Below are 23,420 nucleotides of genomic sequence, written 5' to 3'. Positions count from 1 at the left end.
TGTGTCACCTACTTTAGGTGACCCTCCCTTGGGAGAGAGGTTGGACTGGATCCTCTCCAGGGATCCATTCCACACGTAACAATTCTGTGATTCTGTGTGAGATATCTCTAGGCGTGCAAGGGCAGCGGGCATGCTGCCCACGCCTGTGGAGCAGCTGGCTGCTCAAAGCCGCCGGGGAGCGAGGAACTACCCCTCGCACCGGCCGGCACCTTCGGCACAGGCTCGGGAAACCCAAGCGGAACGGGGCCCCACCGCCTCTGCCCGCGGAGGGCCGGCCCGGGCCCGCCCCGCCCCGCCCCGCCCCGCCACTTGCGCGGGCGGCGGAGAGAGGCGCGGGCGGCAGCGCGGTCCCCGCCCCGCGGCGCGGCCGGGCACGGCGCGGCAGGGCCGGCCGGAGCGGCCGTCGGGCGGGCGCGATGGGCGCGCTGCTGTGGTGGGACCCGCTGCGGGCCGGCAGCTCGGAGGTGGACTGGTGTGAGGACAACTACACCATCGTGCCTGCCATCGCCGAGTTCTACAACACGGTGGGTGGCGGCGGTGCGCGGCGGCGGTGCCCGGCGGAGCGGGAGCGGCGGCCGCCTCGGCGGCGGGGGCTGCGGGTGGGCGAGCGTGCGGCGGCGGGCAGGACCCGCTGCAGCCCGGGGCGCTCCTGCTGCCTGCCAGCTTCGTCTCCTGCGGAGTTTTCCTGGGATTGTAGCATGCCTTTCTATGGCTTTCGACTTCTTTTTCTTCTCCGGTCGCTGGCACGCCTAAAATTAAAAAAATTTTTCCTAGTTTCTCAGGTATAAAACGGGGAGATTTTCTAGTCATGCTACTGCCGGTAAGTAGTGTGTAGAAGGCCTGTCCTCGTCTCTATTGAGACTTGTGGTGGCCAAGCACCAAGTTTTTGGTGCTAGATTGCCCTGGTCTATCACCCGTTCACGTAAACAGGTGTCAGCACCTTGATGGGCATGCACAGCAGTGATGGGTCAAGATTGAAATGTACCTTGGTGTTTGGAGGCAAAACTGGGTTTCTCCCAGACATGTTTGACTCCAAGAAGGCAAAGGTTTCATGGAGAGTTTGCCTTTAGGTTGCAGGATGAAGTTAGGAGTGGATTTTTGGAAGCAACAGAGATACCTGTTTCAGAGAGCAACTGGAGTATGGAAGAGAGGAAAGAGGAATAATGTCATTGTTGCTTCTTTCCAGTTAGTCATAGTTTACCCCTGAGTCCTCTCACACATTCCCAATACCTCTCAGCTGCTGGAGAGAACTTATAAAAACAGCCAGAGCAGCAGAGCCAGATTGCCCTTTACCACATACCTTGGAAAGGGAGAAGTGCTCCTGTTGATGTAAAGAATGGCAGTGAAAGATCCACTAGAATAAGATAATCCATTGGGCTTTTGGGTGGTTTGCCCTTCCATGAGAATCACCTGTCCAGGGGCAAACATGCAAATGCTGTCTGTTTTCTGTTCTATAGGAGGCAGTATGTGCACAAATGAGGAGCTGGAGCTACTGCTTTTGTCTCTTGTACTTTAAAGTGAGCAGGTTTTTGGTTTTGTTGGTTTTTTTTTGTTTTTTTTTTTTTTTCCCAAATTCCATCCTTGTCTGAACTCTGTTCCCCTTTCAAGCCACATCTCTTTGACTGCCAGAACATAGTGGAAGAAATCGGTGTCTGGCTTCCCCGGATGGAGTGTGTATCCCGGGAGACTCTGTACATGCAGAGCAAGTAATTAATTCCATGGTGCACTGTGTACATTGCTAACTTGTTTTCTTCTTGTTCTTAGCTGCCAAAGTCCCAAAGACTGTGGCTGGTCCATGCCACTGAAGAATTTTGAGGGTGTGTGAGGGAAACTGTCGGCTTTTTTTGTGTTTCTGATGTCACTGTGCAAGAACCAAAAACAAAGGGAGGAAAAGGTCAGGATAAACAAGATATTGAAGACAGCAAATGTGTTTTGTAGCCAGCTATGCAGGGGGATGGGTTTCCTTCTACTGTATGTGCTGCTTCAGTCTGGGGCAGAGTGAATTTTCCTTATAGGCCCTGGTATGGGGGTATGTTTTGTGCTGGAAACAGGGTTGGTAACTCAGGCATGTTTTCATTACTTCTGAGCAGGGCTTACTCAGGCCTTTTCTGCTCCTCATCTCACCCAACCAGCAAGTGGGTGGGGGTGCAGAAAGCATTTGGAGGGGACACAGCTGGGACAGCTGATTCCAACTGACTCGGTGGATTTTTCAGGCCATATGGCATCATGATCAGCGTGTAGAGCTGGAAGAAGGAGAAGGAAGCAGTTTGTGCCTTTAGGCCATTTCTCTTCCCAAATCACTGTTATGTGTGATAGGGGCCCTGCTTTGCTTGGGATGGAGAACACCTGCCTATCCATGGGGAGTGCTGCATGAATTCCTTATTTCACTTTGTTTGTGTGAGGAGCTTATATTTTCCCTATTGGACTGTTCTTATCTCAACCCCCACAAGTTTTTTCACATTTACCCTTCTGATTTTCTCCATCCTGCTCTGAAGGGAGTGAACAAGCAGCTGGGTAGTGTGTAGTTGCTGGATGGGATTAAATCACAGCACTGTACTGAGCTGACTAGCAGTAGTATAGAAGCTTACCAAAATGCTAGAAGCTGCACTTGTGTCCAGATGAATAACCGAGGCTTCAGACAGGTGGACAGACACAGAAGAAAGTTTGCCGTGGAGCCTGCTGTGTTGTGGCAGCTGTATACAAATCAGTAAGCTGTTCGCTGAAAGAGGAGGAGAACAAGAGGCAGTGTTGAGACTAGTCATGTTTAGGCTCTCTTCAGCAATACCAAGTTATTGTTATGGCTTGATTTCTCTGTTAGCAACTTCTGCTAATTAAAACAGTGAGTTGCAGTGGATTGATGGGATTGTGCAACTGTGTCCTCAAAACCAGGTGCTTACAGGACAGTTACGAAGTTTTGGCCCTACTCTAAAAAGTACCTTAGGTAGCACCTAAATTATATTCCTTCTAGGGTGGGTTTGTTCTGACTGATTCAAACTCCCTTGAAGTTCCAGGAAGCTCTCTTCAGCAGACCTGACTCTGGCATCTGGGTCATTAAGCTTTAGATTAAAACCTTGCTAATCCGCATTTTAAATTGCCATGGCTGAGGTCAGAGTTGTGGTTGAGGTCTCATGCAGTATTCATGTAAGCACAAACTGGAACAGCTTATCTGCTGCTTATGTATTTTTTAAAAAATTAATTATGTACTCTGGTGGGGCTTAAACAGAAAACAAAAAGCGTTCAACAGAATTAAATCTGTAGGAGAAAACTGTTTGGAAGTTTTGTATAAGTTGATCAAACTAATTTTTTAAAACATACACAAGCTAGACTTAACGTGATTTTTGTCTAGCTGAAGTGAGGCCACAAAACGCTCTGTAGCTCAAATTGAAAGAATAGTTATAAAAACAGTACATTTTTTTCTATTTTTTTCTTTCTGAAATTAATAAAGTAATGTGTTCTGATGCAGTGTAACCCTACTCCACACCATAACAAATGTCTCCAAATGATCAAAACAATTTTTTCTGTGAAGAGGTATTTACAAAATAAAAGATATTGCTTATGTTTTAAATACTGAAAACAGTATTTTTTCCTGGGAGAGTCCGTATCTGGCAATTCAATATGTTGCATTTAGTTGTACTTGTAATTTCCATTTACTGAGGGAATTTTGAGGGTTTTATTCTTCTTCTTTTGCTCCCCGGTGGCATGGAAATAAAAGTTATAAAAAGTTATGAGGTAGTCTTAAGAGTGTGAGAGAGTATTTGTACTCTCCCCACCACATCCTTTTTTACCACAGAAGAGTTATAGTGTACGTGAATGTCGTGTTTAGGTACCAGGATGTGCAGAATACACACCCTCTGATGTTACTGGCAGCTACTTTAGTCCAGTCTTGCTTTCTGCTCAGAAGGACATGGTGCAGTAGGTTTTTCTGTGGTAGTTGAATTCTGCAGCTGCTCTCTGGGAGATGTAATCAGTAGTGACAAATACATGAGGACTGCAGGAAGCATCTGTGTCAAGACAGTGGCCAGATGTGAGTGAAGTTGTATGATCATGATCTAAGCAAGCCTATTCTCTCTGTCCTATAGGCTTACGTCCTGAATTTCTATTATATAATTAATTAGCTGAAAATTAAAACTAAAGGTCCAGAATTGTATGAAACCAAAAGAATGCACTCTTACTGCAGGACTGCTTGCCTATTTTTCATAACTGTAACATCTAATCATTGCCTTTTGCAGATGCCAAAGGAAATCTTCTGGACTACTGATGTAAATTTTTGCACTTATTTTAATTATCAAAGTATTTGAATTGTACATTACCAAATCATGGAGGCCAATTATGTATTAATATTAAAAAATGCTCATGCGGTGTACTTTCTGAAGCCATACTTTAATATTTTTTAGTACTACAATTATATCAGCTTCTGAGATGTTAGGAAATCCTCCTGATGACCACTGCAAAGAGTACAAGTTATGCTCAGGCTCCAGTTTGCAAGGGATTTCTTGCATTTGCAGGCAGGACCTTAGCATGAGTGGGAGTTTATTCCCAGAGGAGCACTACCATAACACATAACTGCTCCCTTGTTGGCTAATCACTTGCATAAATCTACATTGCTACACTTGTGGTGAGTATATCTAGTGTGTCCTTTATCATCTTGTTCCTAGTTGGAATAAGGACTTTCTAGCCAAATTTTGATAGATGGTGGTCAGTTGCAACTGTAGAGATGGAAAAGTTTTCTTCCAAACACTTGGTTTATAACCACCTATTTTTGCCCCTTGACACCTCCCTTCAGCCTAACTGTGTGTAAAAGCCTAAAAAGCATAGGGCACTCCCAGGCCCCCAGAGGACTCATTCATATTCCATCATCCCTGCTGTCACTGTATATGCTTCCTACCTGCTTTGGAGTGAGGGAAGTCTTCCTGTTCTGTGTATGTGCCAGGACATCATGCACTGGGATCCTGGTCCATGACGGTATTCTCAACTTTGCTGGCAGTCTCTGCTGCATGGAGACTGAGTGGGGTGTTTTGTGTATGAAAGTTTCTCACGTGAACCTGTTTTTGTTGAATGTGTAGGTTGCTTTACATGAGTTTAAACAACTTGATCTGCCTCTTAAAATCTTTTCTCAGACTGTGTTAAGAGGTTGACAACAGTAGGTGAATGAAAAAATTCCGATGTTATTCTTTAACTAGTACTCCACTAAATTTTCATTATTGTTGGCACAAGTTTGTAACCTGTGAAGAGGCAATCTGTCCCAAAGGATTTTTTTTGACCGAGAGTTATTTTCTACATCAGCTTGAGAGCAGTTTTGTCACAGGTGATATTCTGTTGTGCTTGGGCTCGGCAGGCAAACATGAGAAAGCTGAGGGTGGAGACTCCTCCTGTCCTTTGGCCCATTGTGAAGCGGCAATAGAGTCTTTTCATAACTGCTCAATTACTGTGCCATGGCTGGCTCTCGGCACTGGCAGCTCCTGGGAAGAGCCAAGTGATCACTACTACAATGAAAGTTCCTGCTAATTGATAGTAAACTGTATCCAGTATTTACAGAATCATCCTTTAGATTGTTTGTAAGCAAGAAAAAACAGAAAACATGTCTCTATTCAAATCAAGCATATTGAATTAAAAAATTAGACCACCTTGCAGTCGTCCTAATTATAGCCTTTCCACCTTCCTATAACTAGTTTTCAGTCATGTTCTGTAGTGTAGAACCAAGGGAAAAAAAATTGAAGTGTAAAAGGACTTAAAGCTCCAGGCATTCTTTACCCTGTACAAAAAGGGTTCTAACTCTTAGTCTAGCATTGTATTTCAGACCTTCCCAGACAATAACTATTGCTCAATAATTTGACTTCCACGAAGCTTGTCTAGCTCTGTCTTGTGTCAGTACTTCTAGTGCTTTTTCCATGCTAGGCTTGATAGCCAGTGAGAGGACAGGTCACTGGTCCTCAATAGCTTGATCTTGTACACAGTCTCGAATGTATATTCTCAATGAAACTCCTTTGGGAATTGACTTGAGTTGTGACTTGAAGAGCCACATCTTACATTGTTGAAAGTTTTTATACTGCTACTAATTTAATGATGTTAAACAAAACAAATCAATGCTTTTGCAAAAACAGCTCAGCTTAGGCAGAAACAGTGGGTCATAATTTGTTGAACTGGGGCTTCACTGAATGACAAAATGGTATTATAGAAAGCCTAAAGATATTTAAGATTTGTTTATTTTCTGTCTTTCTGAGACTGTTTGTTTTTTTTTCCTAGATAAGCAACATCTTGTTTTTCATTTTACCACCCATATGTATGTGCTTGTTCCGTCAATACGCAGTCTGCTTCAACAGTGGAATATATTTAATATGGATTCTGCTAGTCGTGGTTGGTAAGTTGATTACTCTGTATTTGCCAACTCCTGTGTGAACTGAGAGAGGACATCAGTTTTTCCTGCTTGTACTTGACTGTTTTTTAAAACAAAGCAGTCCTGATATCTATGGAAGAATTTGCTTGTATTTGTTTAAAGCCAAAGCAGCCATAATTTCTGGAGGGAAAATGCCTTCTGCAAACTGAGGTTGATGGGAAATTTGACAATAGTTTTGTTCCCTTCCAGTCCTTCCTTGAATACTTTTTTTTTTTCTTGTGTTTGGGTTTTCATTGCTTAAATAAAAGCTGAAGTGCCAGTGCAACTTAGGAGAGGAATAGCGTTTGTACTGAAAAGGCCCAGAGATGTAGATGTGAGATTCTGAATTTTGTTCATTCCTGGAGGCACTTCAAGGGGATAGTCTGAGCCCTCTGGGGTAGTGGAACACTTTCCACCTGTATGTAAATCAGTATCATGGGTAGAGAGTATCCATGATACTGCTGCTTTTTCTCTTTTCTTACCCATTCTTGTGCTATTGAGAAAATTCCAAAGCAGCATTTGGCATTTATTTTTTAATTGGTTTTGCTTTATACTTTTCCACATGGTGTTTCTTCAGGCACATCTTTTCTAGTAGGAGCTTACATTTTTAGCTGCTACTTTTGTAATCTACTTTTGTAATGTACTTTTTCTTCATGATTAGCAAGAGTATGATAGCTTGGATTGCCTCTTAGTAAAGTTGGTGTTTTTTGTAACCTTTTGTAGACCATTTCCTGTAGCTACCATTTCCTGTGACATTCTGAGTGTGAGCAGGGTGTTTCAGTCTATTCCAGTACTGCAGCTGTTCATAATACTGTCTCTTGATTCATTCGTCCAGGAATTGGATCTGTTTATTTTCATGCTACCCTCAGTTTCTTGGGCCAGATGCTGGATGAGCTGGCTATTCTCTGGGTTCTGATGTGTGCTCTTGCCATGTGGTTCCCTAGGAGATACCTGCCCAGAGTTTTTCGCAATGACAGGTAATCATACAATGGTACATATGCACTTTCATGTTTTTTGAAACTTCCTGTGCCAACACTTAAATCTGCACATAATTGCACCAAGTTATCAATCTTACCACTGTCACTGCTATTTTTCTCTCTCCATTGTCTTGCAGTTGCTTGTATGTCATTCAGCCCATTTTGTTCAAAATTCCTGAGTCAGCAGTTGCTGGTAGTGGGATTTGTGTCCTGTAACTTCAGGTGATTAGATGAGATGACTTGCCTCTGGAAATGTCTCTTCTTGTTGATTCTAGGGAGATGATGGGTATGATGGGTAGTTTATATAACTTACAGCTAATGTAGGAGAAGCCATCCTTTACTCTTCCTTTTGTATATCCTGAAGGATATATACAAGTGAACCTATGAAAGTCGGCTTAATGTTCATGTGAATTTTTAAAATGGTGATTAAAAATGGTGTTTCGGTATTCAAAGGCTAAGTGTTTCTTTAGAAATCTATTGTTGTAAAGGGTTTTTTTTTTCTTGCAGGTATAAAAAAATACTTTATAGCCAGTTTAAACCATTTGATTGTGGTTTGCCCCCCTCCACAATAAAACCATTGTGTTGCTCTTTTATGCAGTAAAGAAGATGAGGTAATGGAGAGGCTTGATTTGCAGCATCAGTGTTGTTCTCTCTGAAGATTGCTAAGACTGTTGCCTATTGCATTCTTACAGTGTTACTCTCTGCATGAAAATTTTATTTGTTTGTTTGATTGTTGGGGGTTTTGGTTGGTTGGTTTATTCTTGACAATATGCCAGATTAGAAGTTGCTAATGCATGGAGAGAAGTTTGGTGCCTAGACTGACCATACCTCAAAATAGCTTGCACTGGGTACAGTGTACCTGTAATTACTGTATACAGCCTATGTGCATGGCCCACTTCTCTTCAGCATCATCATAAATGACTTGGACTTTGACACAAGACTGGAAGGAATACTAAGTAAGTTTCATGACCACACCAAATTGGGAGGAGCTGTTAAATTCCGTGAGGGCAGAGAGGCCTCAACAAATGACAGCAATCACCAACCAGGTGAAGTTCAGCAAGAGAAATTGCTGGATTCTGAGATGGGGCAATCCTGAATGTATGGACCGACTGGGAATGAGGTGCTGTAAGCAGTGCCATGGAAAGGGACCTGGGGATCCTGGCAAGTTGAACATGGGTCAGCAGTGCCCTGGCAGCCAGGAGGGCCAACCCTGTCCTGGGGTGCATCAGGCACAGCATCACAGCTGGGCAAGGGAGGGGATTGTCCTGCTCTGCTCTGAGCTGGGGCAGCCTCACCTCCTGTGCTGGGGGCTGGTTTGGGCACCTGCAATATAAGAAAAACATTAAAATATTAGAGAGTATCCAAAGGAGGTAACAAGGATGGTGGAGGGCCTTGAGGGGAAGCTGTGTGAGAAGTGGCTGAGGTCACTTGGTCTGCTCAGTTTGGTGAAAACAAGATTGAGGGGAGACTTCACTGTAGTCTTCAACACCTTAGTGACGGCAAGAGCCAGTCTCCCTTCTGTGGTGACCAGTGACAGGACCTGAGGGAATGTCCTGAAGTTGAGTCAGGGGAGGTTTAGGTGGAATATCAGGAAAAGGTTTTTCACCCAAGAGTGTGGTTGGGCGCTGGAACAGCTCCCCAGGGAAGTGGTCACAGCACCAGCCTGACAGTTCAAGAAGCGTTTGGACAGTGCTCTCAGGCATATGGGGGACTCTTGGGGATGGTGCTGTGCAGGGCTAGGAATTGGAGGTGTTATCCTGCTGGGTGCCCTCCAACTCAGCATCTTCTATGATTCTATATGGCTTTTTTGCATTGGTGTAAATTTAGTCCTTCAGCATATTACAGTATAATGTTGTTAGAGAACATCATCAACTTAACAAGCTTTAGTGGTGTCTTTGTTTATTGTGTGACTCTTAGATGTTCAGTTCAAGTGAAGAATTCAGAGTCCTAAATTTATGTGTAATTTATGTAAACACTGTAAATGAGCTCTCAGATTCCTAGAGGTTACATTTTGCCAATTAGTGTCTTCTGATATTGCAGGGTAGGTTCACAGTATGGACAAGGATGGTAAACTATTGGTTTGTAAAGGAATCACAACACTTCTGGGGTAAAATACTGTTTCTGTTTAACTTTGTGTTAAAACTGTAAATACTGATCTGAAAGATCCTATCATATCCTTTCACTTCTCAGAGAATGTGTCAAAACAGTTACTTTTTAGGGAAGGTCTTGAATCCTTTCTGAAGTATGCAGACACTGGGCAACAAACCTGTGCTAGTTTGAAGGCAAACCAGCCAAAGGAATTAACTCCACACAAACATGTTGTGAGGGATTCCAAGTAAGAATTACAATTTAATAGGAAAAATGTGCGATAAAGGCAATAGTACAGAAGCACTGGCTTAAACAGACAAAGTCAGAATATGACCCCGTTGGTCAGGGTGGTGACAGCTGTCCCATTGGAGTGAGGGATGTAATCTTGTCGAAGCGGTGATCCTGTAGAAAGGTCTTGTTCTTCTTTGGAGGTCCAGTGGTGGTCATTGAGAGCTCTTGTCCACTGGGAATCCTCTGGTGGTATCATGGTGCCCAGGTCCCAGATTATATACAGGTAAGAATGTTAGGTACCTCGCCCCAGGGTGGATATCTCACAGTGGGATGATGTAATTCTGTGGCACATTCTGGGGAGTCCTTTATGGCCCATGAGCGGAGATGACTCTGCTTTAGGCTGAGTGTGCATTGAGCAGCTGTTGGAAACAACTGACCATTAACAGCTCATCAGAAGGTGCTATTGGTGGTGATAGAATGCATACCTTACATTGTAACCCAAGACAAAGCCCTAACCTAGAACAGGTTTGGTCAATACTTTCAAGTTTTTTGCTTTGCCTGACTAATCTTCTAGTATTATGTGTATCATGTACTCACCGCTGTACTGTTCACTTTGATCATCCTCATCACACTTTGAATTTTCACTGCTGAAAATGTTATTATCTATCATGATCAATTTGTGATGTATTTACTCATTGAGACATTCACGTCATATCAGAACTTCCTACTTAAATAACTTGTTGCTTTCCAGCAGAATGAAAACCTTTAAAGCAAAAGGCAAATTAAATGAGCCTAGCACTTGTGGCCATGGAATGGTACCGTACAAATATATTGAGACCCTACTTCAAACATAGAAGGCCATCCTTGGACAGCAATTTTAAAAAGCTATGGGCCAATAGTTAAAATACCTCTTTTTCAGCCATAGACTGGAATGGGTTGTTTGAAATGCAGATCTGGAGTTTAAACAACAGTTAACATATATTTAATTTAAAAGTTGTCGGGCTGTCTACATAGGGTGCAATAGTGATTTCATGTTTGCTAAGAATATACCAAATCTTGGTTTTATAAAAAATTCTGGGAATTTCTCACCTACTGTTGAATTTGATTAAGGAAGTGTTCCAATTTAGTATGTAAGTTTCAGTATCTTTGAAGGCTCTAATGAGATAAAGGAATGTTCAGAGTGCTGTGACATAGCTGTAGAAGTTGAGACATTAACAATAAGAAAATACCATAAAAATCCATGTTAAGAGCCTGAGGAATGATGAGACAGAACATTTTCAAAGAAGTACAGTGCTCTGTACAGGGGTAGACCTCAATTTTGTTACCTTATTTTAATAATGTTGAAATTTCTGAGTTTAGTAATTTAAAGTTTTGAATTAAAATAAGTTTTTCTGCTCATATAAATTCTACTCAGGAGCCGATTTAAAGCTGCTGTGGGTGTCCTGTCTGGAGTTACCACCTGCCTGGCTTTCATTAAGCCTGCCATTAACAACATCTCGCTAATGACGCTGGGAGTTCCCTGCACAGCTTTGCTCATTGCTGAGTTGAAGAGGTAAGTGCAGTTCTCCAGAATGCAGCATTTTCTTCTCAGATCCTTAGGACACTGTGAGGTGATACACTATATCTGGCTTCAGTGCATGTCACAGCAGATCAGAAATGCTTCTACCACAAGCAAGAGCAAATCTAGTATAAATTTTCTTGGCAGTTCAGACATTTTTTGACAAGGATTTCTTTTCCCTAGGACTTCATAGTCGGTCAGATATTTTCTGTGTGTTCTTGCAACATACCTCTTGCTGCAACCTGATTTAACTCAAATTTGTTTATTCATTGTGAAATTAGGGCCTGGGTTTTGTTTTATCAACAGCATTTTTACTATATAGTGTGCATAAGGGTGAGGTGGTGGCATGGTTGCAGTTTGGATGCTAGTGGGAGAAAGGCCCAAGCACATGTGGAAGTTTTTCCAACTCCCAAAGTTGTACTGTGAGTCTCATCTGATATGAATAATGTGATGGAGTCAGAGTTACAAAGAGAAGGTTAATCACTACATTTTGGAGGATAGGTGTCAGTCAAGGCTGTAGAAATCATAAAACCAGAATGCAAATAGAGAAGAACCTGAGACTGATTTCCACATTTTAGAGAGTTGTTCTGTTATAGTGATACCAGCAGCTGTCCAGAGACCTTTTTTCCATCTCTTCACCCACTGCAAAAAGGACCAGAGGAGTACTAGCATTTGAACTTGTTTTTTCTCACCTCTTCTCCATTGTCTGAGAAAAGTTTTACAACTTACACTTGTTCTTATATGTTGCATATGTCCATCAAAATGAGTTAGAACAAAATGTCTTCATTCTAATTGTGTCTGTTAGAATAGAGACTTTTCTGTTTGCTACATTACCCTGTAATGATCTGCCACTGCTATAGAATGGAAGCCTCTCCAAACAATGTTTTGTAAAGGTGTTCATGAGTCGTTTCTCTTTAGGCATCCTTCTGTGTATTTCTTTGGTAAAAGACACTTGGAAACAGTGCACAAGTTAGTTGTGGACGAGGTCAGTAGTGGAACAATATTGGTGGTGTCTCATTTTGATTATGGCACAAAGAACTACTGACAGGGCAGAGGGACATCTGGTTGTGGCATGGGATAATCTGTGAATTCTCTGTCAGTTCCGTATCAGTTTTCCAGGCATGAGCTCCTGAGAAACTTGAAAGGACAAGTTAGTGTCTCCTAAGTTTGAGTACTGTTGTTTCACATCTAGGAATTGGTATGCCTGTAAGTATTTGTTTTTTTAAAACTCTTTCTGCAGGGTCATTATCCTGGTTTGGGAGGAAATCTAGCATCACAAAGCCACCCCAAGACAGTCATATATTACTAAAATGTCTGGAGTTTCCTGGTCATGTTTTTTTCAGGGAGAAAATTAAGGACAGAGATTGACCTTATTTTCCAATCGGTGGATAAAAAGGGGCCAGAAGTGACATAGGACCGTCTCTGGCTGTGCATTGGAATGGTTTAATACTACTGATATTTGTGGATGAATTTTTAAGTGCAAAAGACAAATAAAACTTTTCTTTTAAGCTATGCTGATCCTTTTGAAATTTAAAGGGTTACATTCTTGTAAACTGGGAGGTAAGGAGTCATCTCATCCCCTTCTGCAGGAGGAAAATTAATCTAACCATTATTGAAAAGATTTGCTATTTTTCCATTCTGTGCTACCATAGCCAGGAGGGAACTTCACATCCAAGTCCGGCAGGCTGCAGTGGAAATTTTTCTGTGAAATAGATATTTGGGGAGGAAAAATTGCTTTTGTTCCATGCTGAAGTTTTTGGTATTTTAGGCCACAACTCCTTGTTGTTATTCCTATTCTAGACTGTGTCAATTTTGTACAGAATTCTGGGGAATCAAAACTACTGAGTTTCCAAACAAAATTTTTTTGCTTTATGTTTGTCTTTGGTGAGAAGATAATATTGTCGCAAAAGAGCATGAAGTTCTTAGATGTGGACCTGGTAAGATCGAGTGTATGGCTGGGAAGTATTGTGGGTAGGAGGTGATCAAAAGGGTGAAAGGTAGTCAAGTGTCCTTGAAAGACAAAGAAATTGTTAAACTTTATTCTCATTTCTGTCACAAGTTCCTTCCTGTGTATCTAAAAAGAAAAAGCTGCACTAGAAGGTGAAATCAGTGGAAAGGTGGATGTGTATCCTTTGATTTGCCTAGTCCGAGCCATTGAGATTATAATGTCATCAAATTAGTAACTGTTTAGGGAGATAATGTCCTCCATGTGCAGATGGTTGCTAGAATATTGTTGCTCAGCTGACTTCTGAGCCTTGAGTAGTGAAGGTTTACCGTAGCTTCTGGTCTGACCATTATTATTTGATTCTTCTACTAGAAATCTGACTCTGGGGGGAGCCTTGCTTCATTACTGCTGGTTTCTTTATTCCCTTGACTAAAAGGTTAAGCTAGTTAAAAGTTTAAATATTCCTTAGGATAGAAAGGGAGATATCTGTGTGAAATTCAATTAATCAACATTGCACTGGTTTGAAGAAAAGCTGTAATGCTTTTTTGTGGGTTTCAAGATATCAGAAGATAATGCTGCTGGAAGTATGTATTTACATAAATAGCAAATGACTGGATCTCACAAATGTTTGCAGAAATACTGAATACTGAAATTTGAATAACTGTTTTGTTAAGCAGAGAATATTGTGCAGTGTAGATGAAAGGGAAATGGAAGCAGAAGATTTGTGGGATCCATTATCTTTCAGAATAGAGTAGGATAGGATAAGGGCAGCATGAATATGTCTTTTAGACCCTCAGCTAACAAGTCCTATTTTAGTTCTTATTAGTATCCATGTCTGTTGAGAAATAAAAGAAAGGCTACATGTCCAGGTGGTATTTGCATTATGTCTCTTCATTGTAGTAGAAGCAGTCTCCTGCTTCGTCAGCAAGCATGTCCTCACCCATCTGAAGCACAGTTACTGCAGAAACTGAAAACTCCATGATGGCTGATCTCAGAAAACCCAGGGGTATTACAGAGATCAGCAGGCTGTGCTCTTCTCGTTGTGATCTTTCCACCTTAAGGTAGTCCTTTGCAGAGCACTCTACAATATTGTCTTAAGTTTATAAAAGAAATTTGTAGTATGTGATGGTGGCACTGAGCAAACCTGTCTTTACAGTCTGTACCTTTGCTATGGCTGATCTTGTACGGGGTAAGTAAGTCTCCAGTTTTCCTTTGCAGCCTTGAATTCTTTAAACCACACAGGTTAATTGCCTTTTCCTCTTGGAATTCAGGTAGTCAGGTCCTGACTAAAAGACCTTAAGTGTGAGGCCAAACCTCTTATCCCTCTTAACCCTCAAACCCTCTTAAAAGGGATGCAGTTGCATGTGTTTATCTCCTTCAGATATGTCCAGGAAACCCTCATCTCAATACACACACCCTTTCCTTTGTCAGAGCACACAAGTACTCCATCTCAGTAGTCTGGTTTTATCCATCAGAAAAACAAAATTGATTCATGTGCCTATCTGCTTAGGTTCATGGTTTAATGCTGTTAGGAACAGTAGTACCTCTCACTGAAGAATATAAATGCCTTAGCATTAACAGAAGTCTTTATACACTAACAAATACAAGCAAATCTGACCATTTGCTGCATGGCTGGTGGTTAATGAACAGCATATGTAACTAATCACTAGTCACACCCCTTCCTAGGTATAGGAATAATTTGATGTTTGCCGACCATTGATACACTGGTATTTAAGACAATAATGTGTCTTAAAACACAGCTACTGATAAAGAGGCTTGTTTTGTTACCTCATCTCTGCCTTGCATCAGAGCCAGACTGTAAATGAAGATAATATTTTAAGTACATTTATGGTGGAATCATTTTAATGATGCATGTCTGACATTGTTTTATAAATATTTATGTATGTTTTTCTCCTTAGGTGTGAAAACCTGCGTGTATACAAACTGGGTCTCTTTTCAGGTCTTTGGTGGATGCTAGCTCTTTTCTGCTGGATCAGTGACAAAGCGTTTTGTGAGATCTGGTCCTCATTTAACTTTCCCTATTTGCACTGTGTATGGTAAGTGGTGTGTATAAAGTCCAGAATTTGATTCAAATATGATCCATTCTCACCACATTACCCTTCTGTGCTGCTTGTGGCTATTTCTGGTTAGCTCTAGACAGAATATATAGTAAGATTTTATAAGCCCAGAACAAGTCTTGTGCTATTCAGGGTGGCAGATTTAGGCCTGGTTGTATTCTTAAGCCACTACATTCATTAATTGTAACTGAATTCCATGCCATACTGGTTACTAAAAACCATAGCTGTGACTATGAAAACTTAAACTGCCATAGATGATGATGGTAATCCTCATGATGAATGAGGATTAGTGATTAATTAATGATGATGAAGTGGAGAAGCAGTAAAGGGCATTGATGCTTTTTTTCTTTTACCACCCAGCAAATCATGGTTACTTACTTGAGGTGCCATATCTCAGCATTTCTGCACAAATATGACAGGTGAAGAGAAGCCAAAAAACTGGAGCCCGTTTAGACCAGGGATAAACTACAGTTTTGTGGTTTTCCTTTCCAAATATTCTTTGCCTCCATGCAAAGGACAGACAACAATCCTATGTGGGGCTTGTGAAAAGATGCTGAAGGACTGACTGATTTTAAAGTATGGTGATACAGTTGATTACTTTACTGAATTTATGTTACTGATTATTTTTTTCTTTCCTTTTTTTTGTCCTATCTTGGTGTGTGGGTGGCTGTTCTCAGGCACATTTTGATTTGCCTTGCGGCATATCTAGGATGTGTCTGCTTTGCTTACTTTGATGCTGCCTCCGAGATCCCCGAGCAGGGCCCTGTCATAAAGTTCTGGCCCAGTGAAAGGTGGGCATTCATTGGAGTTCCCTACGTCACGCTCCTCTGCGCACACAAAAGAACATCTGTGAAGATTGCATGAACTTGGAGGCCATGGAATGGGGATGGATTTTCAACTTATATTCCAGCACAGAGAATATTTATATAATGATAAATTACTAGTGTTGTATTTTCTTTTCTTCCTAAGATAGGCAGTACTTCAAGTGTCATGGGAAGAGAAGTGTGTTCATTCCTCTCTGAAGAAAAGAGAGGAAGCAGGAACATGGGGGCACTTGAACACTAAAGTAACAAAATGGCTTCTTTGTTTTTTGCACTGTGTTTTTGATGTAGCATTTCTCTTGATAAAAGCTCTTCTCAAATACCAGGGTCAAAGAATGATCTTTTTGTAGTAGGTCACCTTTGGTGCTTGATCCACTTCTTTTGTAACTTCCTTTGCGAAAGAAGGCAGTCCAAGATGCCTACGTGCCATCCTGTGTCCTTCTTAGCTCTGATTTTGCTGCACTTACACATGGCCACAAGAGTGTGCTCGAAGCCCATGCTATTCCCAGCCTGGTGTACCCAGGCTGTGTGGAACCCAGGCTGTGCATCACTTTGGATCACAGAATACATGGTTGCTTCCTCAAGTACAGCAGGAGATGAGTGTTTGCAGCTGGATTTCTATGTAAGTGCAATTAGGCAGTGTAAATGCAGAGGGAGCTAACAGAAGTCCCTAAAACTATGTAGTAGTTTGAGGATTTTATTGTATTTCCACTGTCCTGTGAATACTTGTATGCTGCATATTTTCTTGCAGAAATGTCACAGAATCCCTCTCTACCTCTTGAGACATGTTTGGTCTTGAATTTGGCATTGAAGTGCTCACAGAAGTGTGAAAATTATCTTCAGTATCATCTCAGGTCAGCATTGACTGACAGTGTGATTAAACTATAAAGACTCCTAGATGCCTAGCTGCACATCTAATTTAAGAGCTGACTTCTCACCAATTCATTCCAAGTGATGTCAAAAATAGTCCAGAGCTCTGCTAGTTATACTTAGGAAAAAAGTAGATAACTGCTTAAAAAACAAGCTGAAGACCTACATTTCAGTGAGCTGTGAGATGTAATATTGAATCTTGCATTCTTGCAAAAGATTGGGATTTTCCAGGTTTTTTCAGTCCATTTTGTAAAGATAAGGGGTGTCTAGGTCCATTTAGTTTTAAGATTATTAGTGTTGAGGTTCAGGAATGGCTATAGTTCTTGCAAGCAATTAATACAAGGCCTGTTTAAAAAAATGGTGCAAAGTTCGGCATGTTTTTCAAGTATGAGCAATTGTAGCTGCTAATACCTGCAGTTTTGGAGAAAAAAGGGTCTATTCACATTCCTCAGAACTCTGATATCAAAACTCTAAGTGGGTTAAGGCTTTGAATGTACACTTCTATTAATGTGTTATTTCCTTTTTTAGCATTAGACCATGAAATATGGTTTTCTCTTTTGTTTACATGTCTTATGTTTTGTTTTTTATCAATGCAAAAATGTATTCTGTGCTGTGTCATCTTTATGAAAGTTACTTTTAGCAAGAACTTTGGGCTGAATTAATTTTCAAGCATTTTGAAACCTTTAAAACTTTTGTATTAAAATTTATGCTTAGAAAGCAAGAAGTAAGGTGTATGCTTACTCTTGAAGCAAATTGTTAGTGGGAGATAAGACGTTTTTTCATGAGACCTTCAAAATAGATGAGTAGACTACTGCAGTAGATGACTGCAAAATCATAAAAGCAGCATAAAATTTTTCTAATGGAACAGTTCATATTTATACCACTTGGTAGTAGATTTGAAACATCTTTTTTTGACACAAGGTGATACAACTTTTGTATGAAACCTATTTATAAAAATGTATGTAGTGATGTTTGTTACTCTTTGAAACACAGCTATTTTTTCCTTTTCCTTCCTCTCCCCCAATTACGAAATGCTCAGCTTCAAACACTTCTCAGGTATTAAAAGTTCTATTATTAGATCCTTATACAGGTAGGGTGCTGGCTGGAACCCAGCTAAGTTTTCTGATGCCTAACATGGTCCTACTTTGAGTAAGACTTTTTGATAGTGTTTGCTAAATTATTATGTTATGGTAAGTGAGTTGTTTTTTCAGTATTGCTTGAGAACCTAATAACTGCGGACATAGCGTACTATTCAAAAAATTTGAGCCTTTCTACTTAATATTTTGCTTGAAAGCAACCTCTGACTCAAAGGGCTCTAGTTAATCTGCTGTCAGTTGCTGTCTTCTATTCTGCAGGGTCTGACTACTCACAAAGAAGTAATTTTGTAATTTAAAAAAAATCTCTGTAGGGCATTCAGCTATTGAAGAAGTAAATAAATGCAGATAACAGGCCAAGAATAACCTTCTGTATTTTTATTATCTAGCCTTTTTATCCTTTATGGGAGATTTTGTGAACAAAGGCCACTATGTGTTGTTCAAAGTTTCACTGTAGAATTGGTTGGAGTATTTTTCTGTAGCAGCAGCTCACCACTTTCCGATTTAGCTATCATCTATTTAGCTATCACACTTTACATTTAATTAGTATTAGCATATATAACTGAAACTACATAACTACACTTATTTTAAAAAATAAAAAACATACAATTTTTACAAGATTCACAATTTTACAGATTGCACCTACACAATAATATTAGTACTCAAGTATATGGTTGACATACAGAAGGGTTTGTGCACTGGATTGTACAGATTGATAGAGAATGCACAAGGAGCTGTATTACATTGCAGTATAAAGTAATTTATATGCACCTGCAGGTTTTAAATGCCCAGAATGTTTTCTTCCCCTGCCAGCAGGAGGTGAGTAGTTCCTGGTGTTTAGCTTCAGGTGGTATTTTAGTCTGTTTTGTGGGATGTAATACACTCAACACAGTATTGTAAATATTGACATGTGATATCCATCATTCCTTGAATGTTGAACTTAGGTTTTTTTACAAAAGGATGGTTAGTTTTCAGTGGTAGCAAACACCCAGTTTGCAGTCATTAACAACTCAAGAAGTACTGTTAGGACTGGTGTAGGATTGGGGGTTCCTTCCGTCTCCATTTAAGTCTGTATACTAAATGTTTGTGGAAAACATGTAATACTTTGCAACATTAAACTGTATTTGGAGCAAATATTGTTTGCTTTTTCAGGCATCATGTTTGTGGAGAAGAATGTAACTGCCAGTATAATGCCTTAAAATAAAAGGATAATTGTTTCCTTACAGTTATCAGCAATTCTGACTCAGTGAGGAAGGGGGTGACTGCATTAAATAGAAGATCATTAATTAGTGAGATAGTGATTTCTTTGTGTATCAAACGGTTTTTTGCAACTAGTACAACTATTTGAAAACTGCAAGCCTGTGAATCAATTAAGGCAAGTAGCAATAAATGGTTAAAAATAAGTGGCCTGTATTTCCACAAATAGACAAAACTGGGTCAGAGTGTGTACATCTGGGAGAACAAAGTGGGGATCTTCAGTGTTACCTAAGATTGCACTTTGAATTTAAGGGAGTGAGGTTGTGGCTACATGGTAGCCTTGCCCCTCCCTTCCCCTCCTGCTTCCCTTTTACCATGGTTCCTCTCACATCATTTAAAAGACCATTTTTGAGACATTCATGGTCCTCATAAGCAATTATAATCAAGCTAGAAATAACTGTTGTGTGAAAGCATAGCTGTAATTCAAGAATGTTACTCACTCAGAATTAATGTCTGTAGCTGCTAAAAATTCAAAAACAGCTGGTGGGTTGGTTCATACATTGTTGTGTCACTCAGTCTGCTCTTATGTGGAATTTATGGACATGGTTTCCCATGGAGATAAGAGGAACATCATCATACCACTACACTTCCCCGACAGCTTCAGAGCTCCATGCTTATTTTGTCCAAATCTGACAAAGGCAAGAGCCTTGCAGGTAATTTTCTACTAACTGTGCAAAAGATGGTCAGGTAAAAAAGCCAGGCCTCTGAGACAAGCTATTGTTAAAATAATAGACAATTTACCCAGGAAGGAAATCTAAGCAGTGCTCAGGTTCTGGATTTGCTTTTCCTGTAGTTTGTACCAGCTACAGCATCTGGAGTTCCTTACACATGGAAGGAATTTCACATGCTTCTGTTCCAGAGATAGAGGAATTACTTTCTTGTGTAACACACAGAGATCAACATTTTGCTCCAAACTTACAAGGCAGAAACTCCATCAAGAGGTTGGTTGGCAATGTCTTGTATTGCTGTGCTCCAGGCTGTCACAGTGCAAGCTGAGAAAGACTGCAGTTTGAAGGAGGTGACTTCCACGTCACAAACTCAGAAACCATAAAAACCTGTTTGTAAACTTCCAGTATGTAGTGAGGAGATGAGTAGGTGTTGGTTAAAAACAAGTTGTGTCTACCTAATTTAGTTTTTTTCTACAACGGGGTATTTTCTGTCCATGTGGCTATAGAAGAAACTGAACTGTTAGATTTTGACACATAAGCATTTTAGCATGGTTTGACAGGACATTAATATGAAAGTGCTAGAAAATCTGTTTTTGGTAGAAGTTCTGTCTGTGGATTTATGTAAAATTGTTTGAATAGCTGTTCCTGAGCTGTCCTAGATGATCCATTATAAAATAAGAAAAAAGTACAAAGTGGACTTCAGTAGAGTCCTTCTTGGGTCACCTTCTGTTAATTGCTTAGCAGTGCACACTAAAAGTTACTGATAAAGTCTTGGAATATTTGTGGATACCTTGAGAAAGAAGTCTGAAATTCAAAGGTGGTTGGCTGAATTGTGAAAAAAACCCCAAGAACCAAAACCAAGAACAGTGTATTGAATCTGTATAGTTATTATTGACAGTGCCAAATGCAGAATAACTAGGAAAGGAGAAGTTCTTAGTACAAGAACTGAAGGACTAGTGTGGATCAGGAGCCAAATATAATACAACAACATATCACCTCATTAAAAAGAAAAAACCCAAAATCATTCTGAAAAAATCCTTTAAGACAGGAAGAAATCCTTTCCTTCAGAGTGTACTGGTGAGGATTACCAACAATTGGAAAAAACAAAAGGCATGTATGGAGAAAGAAACTTAGCCTTAAAAACCAGTGTGAAATAGATATGAATGATGCAAGTATGTAGAAGGAAGTGTGCAAAGAGTCAGGCATTAGGAGAGGGTAGGTGCAGGAAACAGGACTAGACTGTGGAGGGTCAGTATCTCTATCTCTTCATGAAGACAGATATTTAAGGAGCAATTGGAGAAGCTGTAGGCATTTGTGTAGGACATGGACGGCTGATCCTGCCTTGGGAGAGAGATATGGAGTAGTTGGTTGTAGCTGCAGGGGCGTTTAGATGGTGGATGCTGCTACCTCTTTCCCAATAAGCATCTCCTGTGGAAAAGCCGCTTGGGTAGACATTCAGACAAAGAAGTCAAGTCCACACACCACACTCACCATGGCTAGCTCAGTGAAGAGAGGCAGAAGGGCCTTTTGTATGATAAGTTCCAGCTAAAGTTTATTCCAGCATCCCAAAGGGGAAATCAGCCACAAAAGACTAGGCCATGTGGTGTGCACAAGGTTAAGTAGGGGTCAGTGGTCTGAGGGCACAGGGGCAGCACAAGGGACAGGATAAAGGTCATTGGCCTACAGGGAAAACAGGGCTGGCCACTAGGGATACCACAGCCAATGAGGAAACAGAGAAAGGAGAAACTATGAGAATTTGGGACATATGGGGAAGGCAAACTGAGGTGGATCAGTGTTGCAAGGCTCCATGGGGAAGCCTTTTCTTTCAGCTGAGGTGGAGACTCTATTGTATATGCTTCCAGAGCAAGGCCCTTGGGATTTTCCTGAGGGGTTAAAACAATTCCAGGGTTGGTGGCAGTCCAGATTCTCAGAAACTGATATTTTTTTTCCTCTTGTTGTTGTGCCCATGGGCTGGACAGAATGGATTGTGGGCAGAGGTAAAGATGGGTACTTGGCCTGATTGCACTGGCAGAGCAATACCACCTGTACATAACAGTATAATTGTGGGCATTACTGGAAATTAATTGCCATTGAAATTTGTGTAGATTCTTAGGTTAGGAAGACCCCAGAAGCACAAAGGTCAAGCCATGGTCATGCTTATGGGAAATCTGCTGTGATACTGACAGTTTACAAAGTCCAGTCTGTTTGGGGAGCACAGAATACACAAAATCACACAGGATATTCTGACTAGAAAGGTACTCAAAAGTATCATTGAGTCCAGCTCTTAGGCAAATGGCCTGTATGGGGATCAAACCTTGACCATAGTGTTATCAGCACTATGCTCTAACCAACTGAGCTAATTTTTAAAAATGGAAAGGCCCACATAGCACTGGTTGTGCTGACATCAGATGGGACTCACTTTCCTCAGCAAAGGAGGAGAGACTGCTTGGGAGCTAGCAGGGCTCACTGGCAGAGCTTTAAACTAGACCTGATGGTAGAGGGGGACAGTATCAGTCTTGTCCCTGGCAAGCTGTAGGATGAGAGGCAAAGGTTAGAGGGACAGGGTGCTGGCAAGGGCCCTCAGAGTCTGAACTGTGCTGGAGCGCACCTGCTGTCTTACAGAGATGAGCCAGAAACTCCTGAGGTAAGAGGAGCCAACAGAGAAACACCAGGAAGTATCTCAAAAGAATTAAGGGGTGCACCTCTAAGAAGGCGGCACTGCTGACAGTCCAGCTGAGGTGCCTTTATACCAATCCTCACACCATGGGCAACAAGCTGGAGTTGGAAGCCACTGTGCTGCTAGAAAGTTATGATCTTGCTGCCATTACTGAAAGTTGGTGGGATGAATCCCATGAAATAACTTTCTGTAGTACAGGTGTGGATGGCTGCAGGCTGTTCAGAATGTACAGGGGAGGAAGGAGTGGTGGAGGAATTTCCCTCTGCATCAGTAAGTCAATCCAGTATGGAGTGTTGTCTCTCAAGAAGAGCCATGGCCAGGTTCAACTTTGGATCAGTTGTATTATTTTGCATCACATGCAGAGCTCTGGTGCAGGGTCTAGGGAACCCTTTAGGGGGGCCTTTGATGGGCCATGACACACTCTGTTACTCCTCATGTGAACGTTGTGTAGATGTGCACAGCAGAGGATGGATGCTCACTCCCTCTGACCAGAGGTTTTCACATGCAGCCAAAACCCTCCTTCTCCCCCCTGGTGGAGTGTCTGTACAAATCTAGCAACAGATAAGCCTGGAGCTGTGACCTCCACCCCGAAGCTGCTGGGCTTGTTGCTTCTATGAAAGCTCTCCTAGCCTTATCCATTACTTCCTCGGCATGAGATGCTTTGAACAGTAGTGTCACTTTTATCTGGAGTAGCCTTAGGCAGTTTAACTCACAGTTAAGGTTTTCAGTCAGGAGACCCATTCAGGGTGGGCTTTGGTGCTGCAGCTTTGTTATACAATTTCG

The 23,420-nt window shown here is 41.3% G+C and overlaps 1 protein-coding gene across 2 annotated transcripts; it reads left to right on the top strand.

Annotated features, from left to right (window-relative positions):
* The first annotated feature begins 314 nt into the window (after nt 1–314).
* On the top strand, nt 315–19,364 carry ACER2 (alkaline ceramidase 2). Of its 2 annotated transcripts, none has more exons than XM_059492914.1 (6): nt 315–524; nt 6,244–6,358; nt 7,209–7,350; nt 11,084–11,221; nt 15,092–15,229; nt 15,928–19,364. In XM_059492914.1, the coding sequence occupies exons 1-6, from the start codon at nt 417–419 to the stop codon at nt 16,112–16,114; spliced, it is 828 nt and encodes a 275-aa protein (XP_059348897.1). In that variant the 5' UTR covers nt 315–416; the 3' UTR covers nt 16,115–19,364. The 2 variants fall into 2 exon arrangements, with proteins under 2 accessions (XP_059348897.1, XP_059348898.1); XM_059492915.1 differs by lacking the exon at nt 315–524 and adding an exon at nt 4,454–4,615.
* The last annotated feature ends 4,056 nt before the right edge of the window (nt 19,365–23,420 follow it).

Source organism: Ammospiza nelsoni, chromosome Z (genome assembly GCF_027579445.1).
Source record: "Ammospiza nelsoni isolate bAmmNel1 chromosome Z, bAmmNel1.pri, whole genome shotgun sequence".
In the NCBI taxonomy this organism is placed as follows: domain Eukaryota; kingdom Metazoa; phylum Chordata; class Aves; order Passeriformes; family Passerellidae; genus Ammospiza; species Ammospiza nelsoni.
The sequence above is the reverse complement of the archived record's forward strand: the minus strand, read 5'-3'. Positions and strand labels throughout refer to the sequence as shown.